This window comes from Pongo pygmaeus, chromosome 4, assembly GCF_028885625.2.
Source record: "Pongo pygmaeus isolate AG05252 chromosome 4, NHGRI_mPonPyg2-v2.0_pri, whole genome shotgun sequence".
Classification (NCBI taxonomy): Eukaryota; Metazoa; Chordata; class Mammalia; order Primates; family Hominidae; genus Pongo; species Pongo pygmaeus.
This window is the reverse complement of record NC_072377.2, coordinates 173,660,522-173,676,467: the sequence shown is the minus strand read 5'-3', so window position 1 is coordinate 173,676,467 and position 15,946 is coordinate 173,660,522. Positions and strand designations below refer to the sequence as shown.

At 46.2% G+C, this 15,946-nt stretch overlaps 1 protein-coding gene across 1 annotated transcript in view; it reads left to right on the top strand.

The window, feature by feature from the left end:
- The window catches only part of SLIT3 (slit guidance ligand 3), a 636,449-nt gene extending 635,486 nt beyond the window's left edge, over positions 1–963 (top strand). Inside the window, exon 36 of the mRNA XM_054486980.2 lies at positions 381–963. Within this exon, the coding sequence (XP_054342955.1) occupies positions 381–616 (236 nt within the window). The 3' untranslated portion in view covers positions 617–963. The remainder of the gene's footprint in view (positions 1–380) is intronic.
- The last annotated feature ends 14,983 nt before the right edge of the window (positions 964–15,946 follow it).

The following is a 15,946-nucleotide window of genomic DNA, read 5'->3' as shown; positions in this document are numbered from 1 at the left end:
TGAATGTTGGCATTTAATTTTTAGGCATATGTAGGGCAATCAAAATTGGTCTGGGGTCAGGATTTGGCCCACAGTCTACCAGTTTGTGTCATCTAGTTTTAGTTTTGACTTTAGGTTTCTTGAAGGAAGAGACCAAGCCTGCTTTTGTCTTCATTATATCCTCAGGGCTTAGATGTAAGCCTGTCAGAGAGCCTGGTACAGGAAACACACCTGTTTGTAAAATAGACAGGTGGACAGAGGGGAGGGTGGGCAGATGGATGAGTGAATAAATTCTTACGGTCTTCAGAGCACAAGTATTTCAAAGCAGCCTACCTGGGAACCGCTCATGGTCCTGCTGGCCACCTAGACCACCAATGCCCTGACTTTTATGCCCTCTGCAGAGAATCCATGCCTGGGACAAGTAGTCCGAGAGGTGATCCGCCGCCAGAAAGGTTATGCATCATGTGCCACAGCCTCCAAAGTGCCCATCATGGAATGTCGTGGGGGCTGTGGGCCCCAGTGCTGCCAGCCCACCCGCAGCAAGCGGCGGAAATACGTCTTCCAGTGCATGGACGGCTCCTCGTTTGTAGAAGAGGTGGAGAGACACTTAGAGTGCGGCTGTCTTGCGTGTTCCTAAGCCCCTGCCTGCCACCTCTCGGACTCCAGCTTGATGGAGTTGGGACAGCCATGTGGGACGCCCTGGTGATTCAGCATGAAGGAAATGAAGCTGGAGAGGAAGCTAAAGAAGAAGAGAATATTAAGTATATTGTAACATAAACAAAAAAATAGAACTTATTTTTATTATGGAAAGTGACTATTTTCATCTTTTATTATATAAATATATCACACCATCTGCGTATATGTACCATACATATAATGAGTTATTTTTACCAAGTTTTGTGTTGTGTATTTGTTGTGTTTTTAAAAACAGCTGTTTAAAAATTTAAGAAAAAAATAGACTAATAAAAATGCTTTAAAACAAAAGGATAAGAATAAAGAATGATAGCCTGTCTGAGGAAGGAGGAAGATGTTTTCATGTTTATGAAACGGTATTATGTCAGCAGTAGACCAAGAGCTGCTCAGAGGAAGAGAGAGAAGGAAAAGATCTTTGTTTCTTGTTTTTTGACTCCCTTTTTTTTCCTCCCCTAAAATTACCCAGCTTTTCGGAGTCCTGGATATCAGTGCCCAAAATGCCCAGTTCTTCCAGGAAAAGATGCTGAGCCCTGGCCTTCTCAGTCTCACTGCCACTCGAAAATATTGCTGTCCCTGTCTGTCCCAGACCCCCCTTCAAGGTCTGAACCCACTGGGGGACCCCTCTTCTCCTTCCTGGCTGGCCCTGGCTTCCAATCGAGGACTGACTATTGAAGTCTGCTACAGGTGTCATTTGGAACTGTCTTACCAAATTTTAAAACAGCTGCTATTTTTCCTGCTCCTCCCCAGGAGAGGGGTCTTCCTAGAGGAGGCGAGGGAAGAGAATATCATGCTGTCTCCTCAGGACCCATGCACTGGCCCCCTCTCCTCCTTCCAGGTAATTTTTCATTGGAATGTATCCCAGTAGAGAAGGTAGTCAGCCCTTCTGGGAAGCGGAAGGCTGGGAGCCAAGTCTGCCCACAGCGCTAGATGTCTAACTCTGGAAGGTTCTTGGAGGCTCTTGCTGTAAGACAGGCCTCTGCCACCTGATCCTCCAGGTCACCATCATGATGACAGAGACGCCTTGCCCATCTGTGACACTTTCCAATGCATATCCAAACTTTACCTTATTTTATCTATGCAACCCCTGCCTCCCTGGAAAGGATAAGGGGGTAGAGCCCGGTTCACTAAGAAGGAAGTTTAGGCCCTCACAGGCTCTGGAACTTGCCTTAAGCCACACACCAGTTAAGTGGAGGAGCCAGACCAGAAGTCCAGACCCAAAGCTTGAGATTCTTTCTCTAGAATGGGTGAGCACAGGTGATTCAGGCGGCTTAAATCCATCAGAGCAGCCCTGCCGGAAAAGGAAAGATGATGTTTTTTCCTGCTCTTGTTCTGCCTTGCTCACTCCTCCTTCTCCCTCCCCAGTATCTGGAAATATTCTGGAGACCAGGGCTTATGCATCTAGGGAAAGTGACCAAGGGCAGCCTATCCAGCTTCTGCCTCCATTCCTGAAGGAGACTTCCCTGCCCCTGTTTCTTTCCATGTCTCTCCCTCCCTCACTCCCATTTGCCCCCTTCCACCCCATCAGGTTAGCCACATATCTTCCAGGGCTCAGCTGTTCACACCAACTCCCTGGCTCTTATCATCCATCCCTCCTTCCCCCAGGAGCCTCCACTGTAGGAGTTTCAGGGAGAAGAGTTTGGAAGTCATTGGACCTTTCAGCCCTCAGGTTCCCTAGAGGAGCCTAGTTGATCTGTGAGGACCAATGGTGGGCCAAAGACTCAGGGAATAATGAAGGGAGAAAGAAAAGAAAGGAAGATGGAGGAAGTAAAGAAGGAAGGGAAGGAGGGGATGAAGAGAAGGGAGAAAGGGATATAGCTGAGGAATTTATCTAAAAATATGCATGTAAATCTCCATTATGTTCCAGGTACTGTGCCTTATGATGGCTTTGTTTTTTGTTGTCATTAGAGACAAGGTCTTGCTTTGTCACCCAGGCTGGAGTAGAGTGGTTCAATCATAGCTCACTGCAGCCTCAACCTCCTAGGCTCAAGCCATCTTCCTGCCTCAGTCTCCCAAAATGCTGGGATTACAAGTGTGAGCCACTATGCTCAGCCTGTTTCAAACATTATTATAATAGCAGATTTATTTAGTACTTTATTATACATCAGATACCACTCTAATTGTGAAATAGATATATATTCATTTAATTATCAAAACAACCATGTAGTTAAAACACTATTAACTCATTTTACAGTTGAGTAGACTGAGACACAGAGAAGTTAAAGAACTTGCCCAAGAGTAAATGTCTAATAAACCATAGAGCCAGGATCTGGGCCCAGGCTGTCTGACTCCAGAACTTGCTCACTCAACCACTAAACCATCCTGCTTCTCATGGGAAACAAACACATCCTGCCTTTGAGGATCCTACAGCCTGTGACAAAAACAGTCATAAAAATGGACAATTGCCTTATTACACAAGGAGCTCTCAAGTGGCAATATAAGCAATGGAAGTGGCTGTCCAGAGGAGGGAATTTCTAGTCCTAGGTCTTTAAGGATGAATAGGAGTTTGCCAGAGTGAGAAAGGGAATTGAACTTTCCTGGGAGTGGCCTGTTAAAAAGCAATGAGATATGGCCAGGCCTGGCTTGTTTGGGGAAGAGTCAAAATCTAGGGTGGCAAGAGTATGGGAAGCACACTGAGGAGCAGAGAAAAATGGGGTAGGTAGGAAGGTAGGATTTTGACTGCAAAGAGCTGTGCATGCTAAACTGGCCACAGGTGCCAGCAGGGTTGTTTGAGGAAGGGAAGAGCAAGACAAGCTCTGGTTTAGGAAGAGAGCTGTGGCAGCATAAAGGCCTGAAAGAGGAGACAGAGCTGCCAACCAAAATGAACTTGAGAGCTCCCTGTGGCTTACTCTGTGGCTAGAAAACACTGCCGGCCAGATGGATCACAAATGTCTATGGTAGCTTAGAAGCTCTGCTCTTGAAGAGGGTCCTGGGATCTGCCCAACACCCTTCCCAACCTCCATTTCCCCATCCCCACCTCCATTGCCCCATCCCCCCTCTCCCCCTAGGCAGGTGGATCTGAGCCTTATCCCACCACCAATGCCCCTGCTAGCCTCTCCCCACCCAGCCCGGAGCCTACTCAGCCTGCCATCTCAAGAGCCCCACCCAGGGTCACTGGCTTCCTGGGAGGAGTCACCAGGCTGCCAGCTTTCCCTCTGCCTCCCCAAGGAACCTGAGACCTCCCTCTGCTCATCACCCTGGGCCCAATCCTGAATCCAGCCCCCATCAACCAAGACAGCAAAAGGGCCAGGTCTGTCCATTATAATTTTGAGCCTTCTCCCTCAAGTTTGGAAGCCCTGACTTTAAGAAATGCCAAATGCAAGGACCATTATTCTCCCTGAAATGAGGTTCTTCTAACAAATGATGATTAAAACTCTCTCTCCTTGAGTAGTCACATTCTAGAAACAGGACATTCCATGAGGCAGGAAGAGTTCAGTTAATTTGCTCCTGAAAAAGTGTGGTTCAGTGTTTGTGTGGCAATGTACGTGGGCAGAAGAGGCCGCTCAAGCTGTGTCCCCCCTGAGCAGGATTCAGGAAAGGGAAAAGAAGGTCTCTTTGACTCAACCAAGGGGCCATATGATGGCCGATGAGATTATGTATTTAAAAGTTCTTTGTAAAGTGTAAACTAAAAACCTTAAATGTAAGATGCTGTTGTTATTATTACTGTTGTTGTTGCTGTTATGGACATGCCAAAAGGCCCTTGTTAGAAGGCAGTTTTGCCTTTTCAATCTCATAGCAAGGAACTCGAGTCTGATGTTTCAAAAAGATGAGGAGGGGCAAGAAGAGGGAGAACTCCTAAGCTCAGAGAAAAAAAAAAAAAGGGAAAAAGAGCCCCAGGGTGACCTTCAGGAAAGGCCAGGACCAGGAGTGATCTAACCTTTCCTTTCACCAGAGACAAGGCTATTGCCAGACTGAACCCTAAGGTCAAGCAGTCACCCACTGCCTTTGCTGGGAGCAGAAGCCCATAGCAACAAGCGACCTGCCCCTCAGACTCAAGATCCCAGATACCAGAGCTGGAGGAGTCGTAGGGCATTACTGGTAGGCAGGAAAACTGAAGGTCGAACAAATGGAAGAATGCAGTGATCATAGACAAAAGACACACAGATAGTTAACCCCATGTGTCCACCCAGGCCAAAGTTCTTCCTGCTACCCCACAGTGGATGTCCAGGCAGATGGTCCCCACATGATGGGGAAGCTGAGGGCATAGTGTGGTTTGGTGGGACTTGTTCGTGTTTTGTAGTGTGGGCTCAACAGCGCCAAAGGAAACACTAGGGAAAAGTTGGTGAAACATGCCAGCAGGACCAGTAAAGGCATAATCGGGCATTTGGCAAAGCTTGCTTTTCTAACTCAACGATAGGTTCTAACAGGAAATTTTTAAAGATTTTTTAAAACAGTGTTATAGTGCCACTTCCCCGGTATGGAATAAATAACATGCATTCTTTTTTCAATATACTGTCATATTTGGATGTCATTAAAATAAATGGATGAGTCACAGAGGAGCTATCAGATGCTCTCATGACTACCATAACTCAGCCCTGCTCCATGGTGTCTGCTTTATTTTTACCCCTGATTTTCAAACCCCCTGGAACAAAGATGACTACATTCATGGGGTCTGGGGAAAGTCTGGTGTGGAATTAGATCAAATAATCAGTTTCTGGGATCATGAAGTGAGAAAAATGGATGCAGAGTTCACCAGAACCATCGAAGAGACGACCCAACACACAGCTTAGGGTCAGCAGGGGATGTGGTCCGTATGGCCACAGAAGGTGCCAAGGGTCATGGGGAAGAAAGCCACTCCAGTTCAGAGGAAGAGAACACTCTACTGATATGTGAAGGAATATTCCTCCTTATAGGACTCCAATGCCTAATTAAATTTCTCCTTTATCGGTTCCTTCAACAAGTATTTATTGAGCATCTACTATGTGCCAGGTACTGTTCTACGCATTGAGGACTCCAAAGATGATCAAGACCAAGTCCTTGTTCTCCTGGAGTTTAAACTTTAACTGAGGGGGTTTGTGCCAATCAACAAATAAAGATAACACCCGATAGTGATAAGTTCACTTTCACCAATAAAGAAGAGGAGACATTCTAGAATAGCTGGGTGGGTGCTTCACGCAGTGAAGTCAAGAAGGCCTCCCTAAGGAATTGGGACATGGGGTGGGGCAAATACCAAGAAATGGAAGGGGAAGAAACCTGGCCCTGCGGTACTCGCTAGATATTTGCCTTTTGTGGGTGTCATCCGAGGGAGGCGGGCAGCCCAAGCAACTTAGGAAGCCAGAGAGGATGGCCTGGGCAAGACAGCATGAGAGGGGTTCCCAGAGAGGGGAGGGGCAAGCAGGCCCCTCAGCCTCTCAGCCCTGGGGCATCCTCAAGGGGCTATGCACTTTTAGAAGGAGGATTGCTAAGGGTCTGGAGGCTGCCACTGGCTGGCAGGAGGCCACCCTCACTTCCCCAGCAGAGCAAGACACTGGTGGGCAGCAGACGCACCAGGTGCTAAAAAAGGGGCTAGACTCTGTGGCCCCCAGCTGGTTGCTCCTTCTTCCCCCAGGTCTCCCTGAGCAAGACAAGGTCACACTGACTGGGGGCCCTAAGCCTCCAGCAAAGATGCCCTTGACACAGTTTTATATATTTTAGTGTGCATTTATCTGAAATAGGTAGGGAGTGGATTCTGCACTGACACACACCATGTCAGACAGCCTGGATTTTTCTGCCAGGAGGAGCTACTGCCAAGAAACCTACAGTGTCCATCTCCCATGTTTATGCCAGGAGCCTCTCCTCCCAGCTTTGGGACCTAGATGTGTATTCCTCTATCTCAAATTCCCTGTTATATCAATCGGTAGCAGAGGTTCTCAACTGGGAGAGGTGTTGACCCCACCCAGGAGACATCTGGCAATGCCTGCAGATATTTTTGATTGTATAACTGGGACACAGGGTGCTATTAGCATCTAGTGGGTAGAGACCAGGGGTGCTGCTAAACATCCTACAATATACAGGACAGCTCCTTCACAGCAAAGAATTATCCTGCCCAAGATGTTCACAGTGCTAAGATTGAGAAACCCTGGCTTAGCCAAATCAGACCCTTCCCTGAAATACCTGGGTGGAATCACTCAAAAGGAAAGAGGCAGGTTGGAGTGCTAAATAGGCAATAAATAGTGAACTTCTCAGGATGCCTCGGTTGGAATACATGGCAGGCTGGTGGTCTATACCTGTATTTAGAATACCATTGGTTTTTGTTGTAGTTGTTGTTGTTTTGAGACAGAGTTTTGCTCTCATTGCCCAGGGTAGAGTGCAGTGGTATGATCTCAGCTCACTGTAACTGCCACCTCCCAGGTTCAAGCGACTCTCCTGCCTCAGCTTCCCAAGTAGCTGGGATTACAGGTGCCTGCCACCACACTCAGCTAAATTTTGTACTTTTAGTAGAGATAGGGTTTCACCATGTTGGCCAGGCTGGTCCCGAACTCCTGACCTCAGGTGATCCACCTGGCTTGGCCTCCCAAAGTGCTGGGATTACAAGCGTGAGCCACCACGCCCAGCCAGAGCACCATTGTTGATGGGAAACTAAGACCAAGACATTTCTGGCAATGGGGGACCACCATGATCCTTCCTGCCATTCTCTGTCCTTACCACTTGGTCGCTGAAAATGGATACAGAGCAGTGGATCCCGGATTTAACATGCTTAGGCAACATAAAATACGGCAGAGCATGTGACACTCACCTTTGGACCTGCTGCTGACAGAGAAATACAGTACAGGATAAATAAAAATGCTATGCTTCTATTTCCTGAACTCTACCCTTCATTGCAGTGCTGGCAGGAGGCAAAGATCAATGGGTTCTCAAATCAAGATATGAGGACTAAGGATTTCTTTATGGTGGTTCAAAGGGGAGTGAAGATATTGTGGCTCAAAAGCCACAAGCAGCTCAACTTCAAGATTCATCCAGGGATGCTAAATCAACTCTAGTAACTGACAGCAGGATTAACTGGTTGGCAGAGGAACCTAGCCTACTTAGAGTAACCTTGTAAGGTGCTACAGAGACAGGAGATGCTCTTATTTACACTATAAATGTCTTTATTTACCAGTCCCTGCAGGGGGACAGGAGATGAGCAAAGTGCTGGGATTACAAGCATTAGCCACTGCCCCCAGCCTGAAACTCTCTTCACTGGACTCAAAATGCTAATTTCACTTGAAATTAAAAATTAAATTTAGGCCAGGCACATTGGCTCATGCCTGAAATCCCAGCACTCTGGGAGGCTGAGGCAAGAGTATGGGGCTTGAGAGCAGAGTTGAGGGAGGTTCTAAGGAAGCAGCCCTCATCTCCTCCAGCTCCACCTGCCCAGTGTGTAGGGGGCGGGTGGTTTACCCCATCCTCCCCTGCATCCCACTGCTTGACTTTTGCAATGTCAATGTGAACTTCAGTTTCTCTATCTAGGAAACAAGAATGGCAAGACTGATATCAAGGCTCTGTAGATTACAAGAGGCTCAAAGCAATTCAAACCAACTTAAGGCAAAAAAGGAACATGTTGAGACAAGTAATTGGAAGACCTAGGGTAGCTCCTACTGCATCAGACATGGGTGTTTGGATCCTAGAGCTCATACACTGTCATAAGGGCTCAGGGTGTCTGGTGCATACTTGGCTTTGTTTTGCCTTGGCTTCATTCTCAGGAAGCCTCTCCTATGCAAATGGAAAACTGACTTCCAACAGCCGCAGACTGAAAGCTGTAGATACTACTAATTTCAAGCCCAGGGGAAAGAGGGCTTCTTATCTCCAGTGCTTCCGAGATATAGCCCAGAATTGAGTCTCACTGGCTCTGATTAGCCTGCCTTGGGGCAAATGTCCATCACTGGATGAAACAGCAGGGGCAAAAAACAGTAATTTTAGTAACAACTATGGGCTATGAAAAAATTAAAAAATAAACAGCACTCATTGGACAAGCCTGTGTCACATGAGAAATATGTGGTCGGGGATGAGAGTTACCCCAAGGAAATGAGGGAACAGAACCTAGACCGGCAAAAATACGACAATAACTACTCACCATAGGTAGTTTTTTAAGAAAATATGATACGATATTGATATGATATAATAAGGCTGGTATATCTACTTTGTGGACTCCAGTATACCAAATAAATATAAGCAATACAGATATTTTAACAACAACAACAAAAAAAACAAACACTGTTTCTTGCTACCATTCTCGAAAATACGTCTATCAAACTTACTTTTTTTTTTTTTCTTTTTTTGAGACAGGATCTCACTCTGTTGCCCAGGCTGGAATACAATGGCATGATCTCAGCTCACTGCAACCTCCACTTCCTTAGCTCAATCAATCCTCCCACCTCAGCCTCCAGAGTGGCTGGGACTACAGGCATGTGCCACCACGCCCAGCTAATTTTTTGTGGAGACAGGGTTTCGCCATATTGCTCAGGCTGGTATCAAACTCCCCGGCTCAAGAGATCCATGGCCTCTGCCTCCCAAAGTGCCGGGATTACAAGCGTTAACCACTGCACCTGGCCTGAAACTTTCTTCATTGGACCCAAAATGCTATTTTCATTTGAAATTAAAAATTTAGGCCATTCATGGTGGCTCATACCTAAAATCCCAGCATCTTGAAAGGCCGAGGTGGGAGGACTGCATGAACCCTAGAGTTCGAGACCAGCCTGGGCAAGATGGTGAGACCCTGTCTCTACAAGACAATTAAAAATTAGCTGGGCACGGTGATGCCCACCTGTAGTCCCAGCTACTTGGGAGGATCACGTGAGCCCAGGAGTTGGAGGCTGCGGTGAGCCATGATCACACCACTGCACTCCAGCCTGGGCCAGAGAGCAAAACCCTGTCTCAAAAAAATAAAATTTTTAAATCCAGCCTAAAATATATCTGTTCTCCTAAACTGAGGGAGGGAGAAGGAAAAAGAGAATAGCTGCTAAACTCTACTTTGAGTTCTAGAATAAAATATAACTAGCTGAAGGATTCATTCACCTTTGAAGTGTATCTCAGAGTGACCCCTCTCCAGTGATCTTGTTTTAAAAATGATTTCATCTCCCATATCCTTTTGATGGTGGAAGATAGGATGTAAGAGCAGTGATTAGAGAAGTGGAAGATTGCCTAGTTACAGGTGAGAAGGTGAATTCACAGAATGAGATGAAAAATCTGACATTCATTGAGCACATACTCTCCATCACACATTTATACACATCCTTTTGTGTAAGACCAAAGCAAAGCTGCCAGCAGGTTCAGTTGTCCTCATTTAAGCAGTGAGAAAGACCTGAATCACATGGCTAGGAGATGGCAGAGATGTGATTTGAACCAGGTTGGACTAAGCCCAATGCCATGTCCTTTCCACCACAACACCATGATTTGCACATAACAAGCCCTTGATGAATGTCTGTTGAACTCTTTCCCACATACAAGATATCTTGTGCAAGATTCTGGAACTCATGGGATTAAGGAAAGCTGACGAGCTAATTAATTGGAAGACTGAAACCAGACCTTGTGTAAGCACTGGAGTAAAGCCAATGCAACTATGGGGGAAAATAATGGGAACAGCTCTCTTTTACAGAGTGACTGGGATGTGCCAGAGTTTTTGCACGTTTATCCCCATTCCTCACAAAAATTCTGCAAGGCAGGGGTTGTTACCCCCATAGTACAGATGAAGAACCTGAATCTTAGAGAAAAGGGTCATTGCCTGGAGTTCCATGGCTAGCAAACTGCAAAGCTGGGTGGGTCGGCTGAGTCTAAAAGCACATGCTTTTCCACTCTGCCAGGCTGCCCCACCTTTGGTTATGAGAACAATGATCTCTATTCTACATTTTCCATGGGTGGAGGAGAGGCTGCCAGACACGAATCTGAAGAACAGAGGAGGTTGTGGGTCTGGGTAGCCCAGATCAGTGGTGTGAGTCTCATAGGCTAGGCAGGCATTAGCCCATGAGGAGCATCGTCCATATACATCTTTGTGGACAATTAGGACTTTTCAGCTGATAGGGGCCACTGCAATGTAACCGATATCCTCTACCTCCGCCTACACTTGAGAAAAAGCAAATGAAATGGAGTCCTAGGGCTGCCACTGACTTGCTGTGTCACTAGATATGTCACTCTGAGCATCTGCAAAATAAAAAGGAGGAGGAGGGAGGGCAGGTGGCCTGATAAAATGTACCTATGTCCCAGAAAAGTTGCTGGCAATAACTTTTTATAAGAAATAAATTTTTATGGCTGGGCGTGGTGGCTCACACCTGTAATCCCAGCACTCTGGGAGGCTGAGGCAGGTGGATCACCTGAGGTCAGGAGTTGGAAACCAGCCTGGCCAACATGGTGAAACCCTGTCTCTACTAAAAATACAAAATTAGCTGGGTGTGGTGGTGCATGCCTGTAACCCCAGCTACTTGGGAGGCTAAGGCAGGAGAATCGCTTGAACCCACGAGGTGGAGGTTGCAGTGAGCCAAGATCACACCACTGCACACCAGCCTAGGCAACAAGAGCAAAACTCCATCTCAAAAAATAAATAAATAAATTTGTATAAGGGATAAATTTATGTAAATATATTTTGTAAAAACTCTAAGTGCCATAGAGGAGTGAATTAATCCTAGAAACAGTATCTAATCTGTATTCCTTTCTCAGGGCTACCATAACAAAGTACCACAAACTGGCATAAAACAACAGAAATCTATTATCTCACAGTTCAGGAGGCCAGAGGTCCAAAAATCAAGGTGCCAGCAGGGTTGGTTCCTTCTGGAGGCTGAGAGAGGGAAACCGTTCATGCCCCCCTCCTACCTTCTCTTCCGATGGCTGCCGGCCATGCTTGGCATTCTTAGCTTGTGGATGCATTGCTGACATCTCTGCCTACCTTGCCTTCACAGGACCTTCTTCCCTGTGTGTCTGTGTGTCCTTTTCTATCTCATAAAGATACTTTCACCGGATTCAGGATTCAGCCTAATCTAGCACAATCTCATCTCATATTCCTTTACCTTAATTACATTTGCAAAGACCTTTTTTCCAAATAAGCTCACATTCTAAGGTTGTAAGTGGACAGGAATTTTGGGAGAGACACTATGCAACCCACTACAGAACCTAATGTCTTCATTTGAGGAAGCTGAGGCCTTGAAAATTTAAGTGACTTGCCCAAGGTCATACAGTTTTATACAATTTAATGTGCATAAACAATATTAGAGAGAGGAGAGGCAGGTGCGTGGTGTGATTTTCAGAGACCATACACCACTGGACAAATCTTCATAGATCAAGATAATAAGACCATCCTGCATGAACAAAGTCCAGAGGGAGCCTGCCCAAAATATGTTCTATAACTTCAACCCATATTTCTCCCTCCTGGGTAACTGAAGGGGGTAGGTGTTAGCACCACAGAAAAATTATCGAAGCCAGAGAGATCAGAGAGCCAGCAGTGTGTTGCCAGCCATCTCTGTAACCAAACACACAGTTTGAGAGAAGCCCCCACCTCCAATTTCCTCCCCCTACAATTTCCCCCACTTACAGTTCCAAAACCCTGCCATGATATTAATCAGAGAAGCACCCAACCTGGCCCACACTTTATGATGTGTGTCTCCAAAAGCTCACCAGTTCTCATGGCCAGGTGTAGCTGCTAGGAATTTAAGTGGCAACTTGATCTTTAGCTGTTTCTCCATGATTTTCTGCCTGATTATAAATACTGCTTTGTGAAAATCCAGCCACACCACAGTCTCAGTCGAGCTGCATTTTTTCGAAACTCAGCTTTCCTTCCTGGGCATAGAGCATCTGTTTCCAGTCAAGAGCCAGGGCAAGCCCGGCTTCCACGTGGCCTGCCACAGAAGGCCCAGCCATGGTACTTAAAAGCTCGTGGGCCTCAGATAATTGGCCTCCAAACCAAATTCAGCTGCTGGGGCCTGATCAGAAACTGCTGGATTTCTTTTTCCCTAAGCCGATTTAATTCCCACCCCCAAGCCCTCTGACCTTGTTTCCTTTCTTTCTCTGGCCTAATTCCTGGAAAATGGAGTCTGGAAATACCTAGGGACTACTTGGATGGGCTCCAAAGCTTCAGGGAGAAGAGATAGGACTGAAGGATGCAAAAGGGATGAAGAGAGAAGCCAGGCACCAAGGCCACATCTTGTGACTCCATTTACAGGAAATGTGCCGAATAGGTAAATTCATAGAGATAGCAAGCATATTGGTGGCTGCCAGGGGCTGGGGGAGACGGAACTGGGAGTGACTACTTCATGCGTACAGTCTCCTTTGAAGGTGATAAAAATGTTTTGGAGCTAGATAGAAGTAATAGTTGCATGACATTGGGAAGGTACGGACACTGAATGATATGATATTAAAATGGTTAATTTTATGGTATGCGAACTTCACCTCAAAAAAACAGAAAGAGGGAAGGAAAAAAGAGGGGGTGGAGTAGGATAAAGAAGGAAGCCCTGGAGCTCAAGAGCAAGAGCTACAGAGATGTTCTAGAACAGAACGCAGCTAATACTAAATTAACCCCTCGCTTTCCAACCCAATGCCTCAGGCTGAATGCCTAGAGCAGTTTCCCTAGGCGCTTTGGCTGAGGAATTGTGCCCTGGGCCAGCTGGTTGGCCCCTTAAGCTAAGAATGTTCTGCCTCTTCAAAGCATCTGCTCAATCCTGGACTTTTTTCTCTGACAATGTTTTCAGAGGGAGGTGCCCTCCCTATTTCAGGAGCAGAAAATGAACTCAAGTGTCATGAAGTACAGTGGGGGAAAAAAATTTATTTTTTTTTTAATTTAGGATTCTCAGCCTTCTTATTCAGAAATACTAAAAATATACATTGCCTTTTCTAAATTAAATTTAATTCCTACTTTGAGCCCCCATCCTGCTTCATAGCAAAAACTTAATTATCTCATTCAGTTCAGTGTCTGGCATTTCCCTTCTCCAGGATACCCCTTGAGTTCCAGGTGCCTCACATCCTGTGAAGATGTTTGCTCCTTGCCATCTTCATGTATTCATGCCAGCTGCCGCGATGGCCTGGACATCTAGACTACATTTGCTTTGTCTCTGCAGCAAATCTTCTCCAGGTCTGCAGAGTCTATATGTCATGACTCTGCTCCCCTGGAGGTCTGGGGACACCTGGAGGCTGCTATGCCATGCTGGCACTACAAGAAATGAGGTGGAGGCCAGGAATGGTGGCTAACACCTGTAATCCCAGCACTTTGGGAGGCCAAGGTGGGTGGATCACCTGAGGTCAGGAGCTGGAAACCAGCCTGGCCAACATGGTGAAACCCTGTCTCTATCAAAAATACAAAAATGAGCTGGGCGTGGTGGTGGGCACCTGTATTCTAGCTACTCAGGAGGCTGAAGCAGGAGAATCACTTGAACCTGGGAGGCAGAGGTTGCAGTGGGCCAAGATCGCGCCCTTGCACTCCAGCCTGGGCAACAAGAGCAAAACTCCATCTCAAAAAAAAAAAAAGAAAAGAAAGAAATTAGGTACAGTTGAGGCTGTTCACCCACTTGTTTGCTACTCTTAGATGCACAGAAAAATCATTCTACTGCTCCCATATTACCCAGGGTATTGGGAACCCTTCAAGGCTGACTCAGACCCAGGATGGAGCAGCTATTTCACCCCTACTTCTTTCGTGCCATCTTGTGGCACAGGAAGAGATTCGTGTATGTGCCCCTTTCCCAGGTTCCACCTGCAAAGCGGGCACAGTTCTCCTCCTCTCTCCAATTTCCCAAACCTGTATGAGTCTCTGAAGTGGAATTCAAATATACATTTGACTCAAAAGCTCAGTTACTTCCTCCTACACATTACCTTGTTGGAATATGAGTGTGTGTGTGTGTGTGTGTGTGTGTGTGTGTCAGGGTCTTGCTCTCTCTCCCAGGCTGGAATGCAGCAGTGCAATCACAGCTCACTGCAGCCTCGACCTCCCAGGCTCAAGTGATCCTCCCGCCTCAGCCTCCTGCATAGCTAGGACTACAGGCATGCACCACCACACTCGGCTACCTTGTTGGATTTAATTGGCACCTTAGAAAGATGTAAATCTTTTGATAGCAGTTGAGGTAAGGAGACTTTCAGGTATAAAAACAGATAATCCTACATAGTGGAGCCTCAAGAGCATTGTTAATAGGGTGCAAAAACAAACTGTCAAGCAGAAGTTTGTCAATATGCCCCTGCCTGCTCTGTGTGCACTACCACACATTTCACCAAAGCTCTGGGGTCCGGATAGGAAAGCCCTGCTGGGAAGAAGTGCCCTTGGAAAGTCAAAAAGACACAGGGGTTTATATAAAAATGAATATCTGAATAATTCCAGGCAATGAACAACCTTGAAAACATGCTAAGTGAAGGAAACCAAACACAAAAAGCCACAAATCCATTTATACGATATGTCCACAGTAGGCAAATCCATTGAGACACAAAGCACACTGGTGGTTGCCAGGGACTAGGAGGAAGTAGAAATCGGGGTGACTAATGGGTCTGGCATTTATTTTTTGGGATGATGAAACTGTTCTGGAACTAGTAGTGATAGTTGTACATCATGAATGTCCTGGAAGTTACTGAGTTACACACTTCATACTTGTAAAAATGGTGAATTACTATGTGAATTTTACCTCCTTAAAAAAAATCCAGGCCAGGCGCAGAGGCTCAACACCTGTAATCTCAACACTTTAGGAGGCCAAGGCAGGTGGATTGCTTGAGCCCAGGAGTTGGAAACCAGCCTGGGCAATATGGCAAAACCTCATCTCTACAAAAAAATACAAAAATTAGCCAGGCATGGTGGTGCATGCCTGTGGTCCCAGCTACTGGGGAGGCTGAGGTGGGAGGATCACCTAAGCCTGGGGAGGTCGAGGTTGCAGTGAGCTGTGATCTCACCACTGTACTCTAGCCTGGGCAACAGAGTGAGACCCTGTCTAAAAAAATAAAAAATCAAGATATATTTGGGTTTGGTCAGAGGTCTCAGGGAGGGAGTCTACACTGAAGTCAGGTTTGGGGGTACGCTAGCTTTTGTCTTTGGATATGCAGTTCAGGACAGTTTGTCTTTGGATATGCAGTTTTAGGACAGTTTTTGTCATCTCCTAGCTTTTGTCTTTGGATATGCAGTTCAGGACAGTTTGTTTAACTCCATCATCTCGTCACTTTAAAAATTTTTGATGTATCTAGTTCAGACCCTCCAGCCCTTGATAAGTCTTAACTGGAACAGAAGAAAACTCTGAGATTTAGAATTTTGCTTATTTCCAAACAACTGTGAATGTCTAGAGTTGGAGGCAAAGACTTCTAGTCCCAATAGAAGGCACCAATCTACTGTCTGGAAAAATCCTTTAGCCCTGTGTCCCTCTCCTTCTAGCCC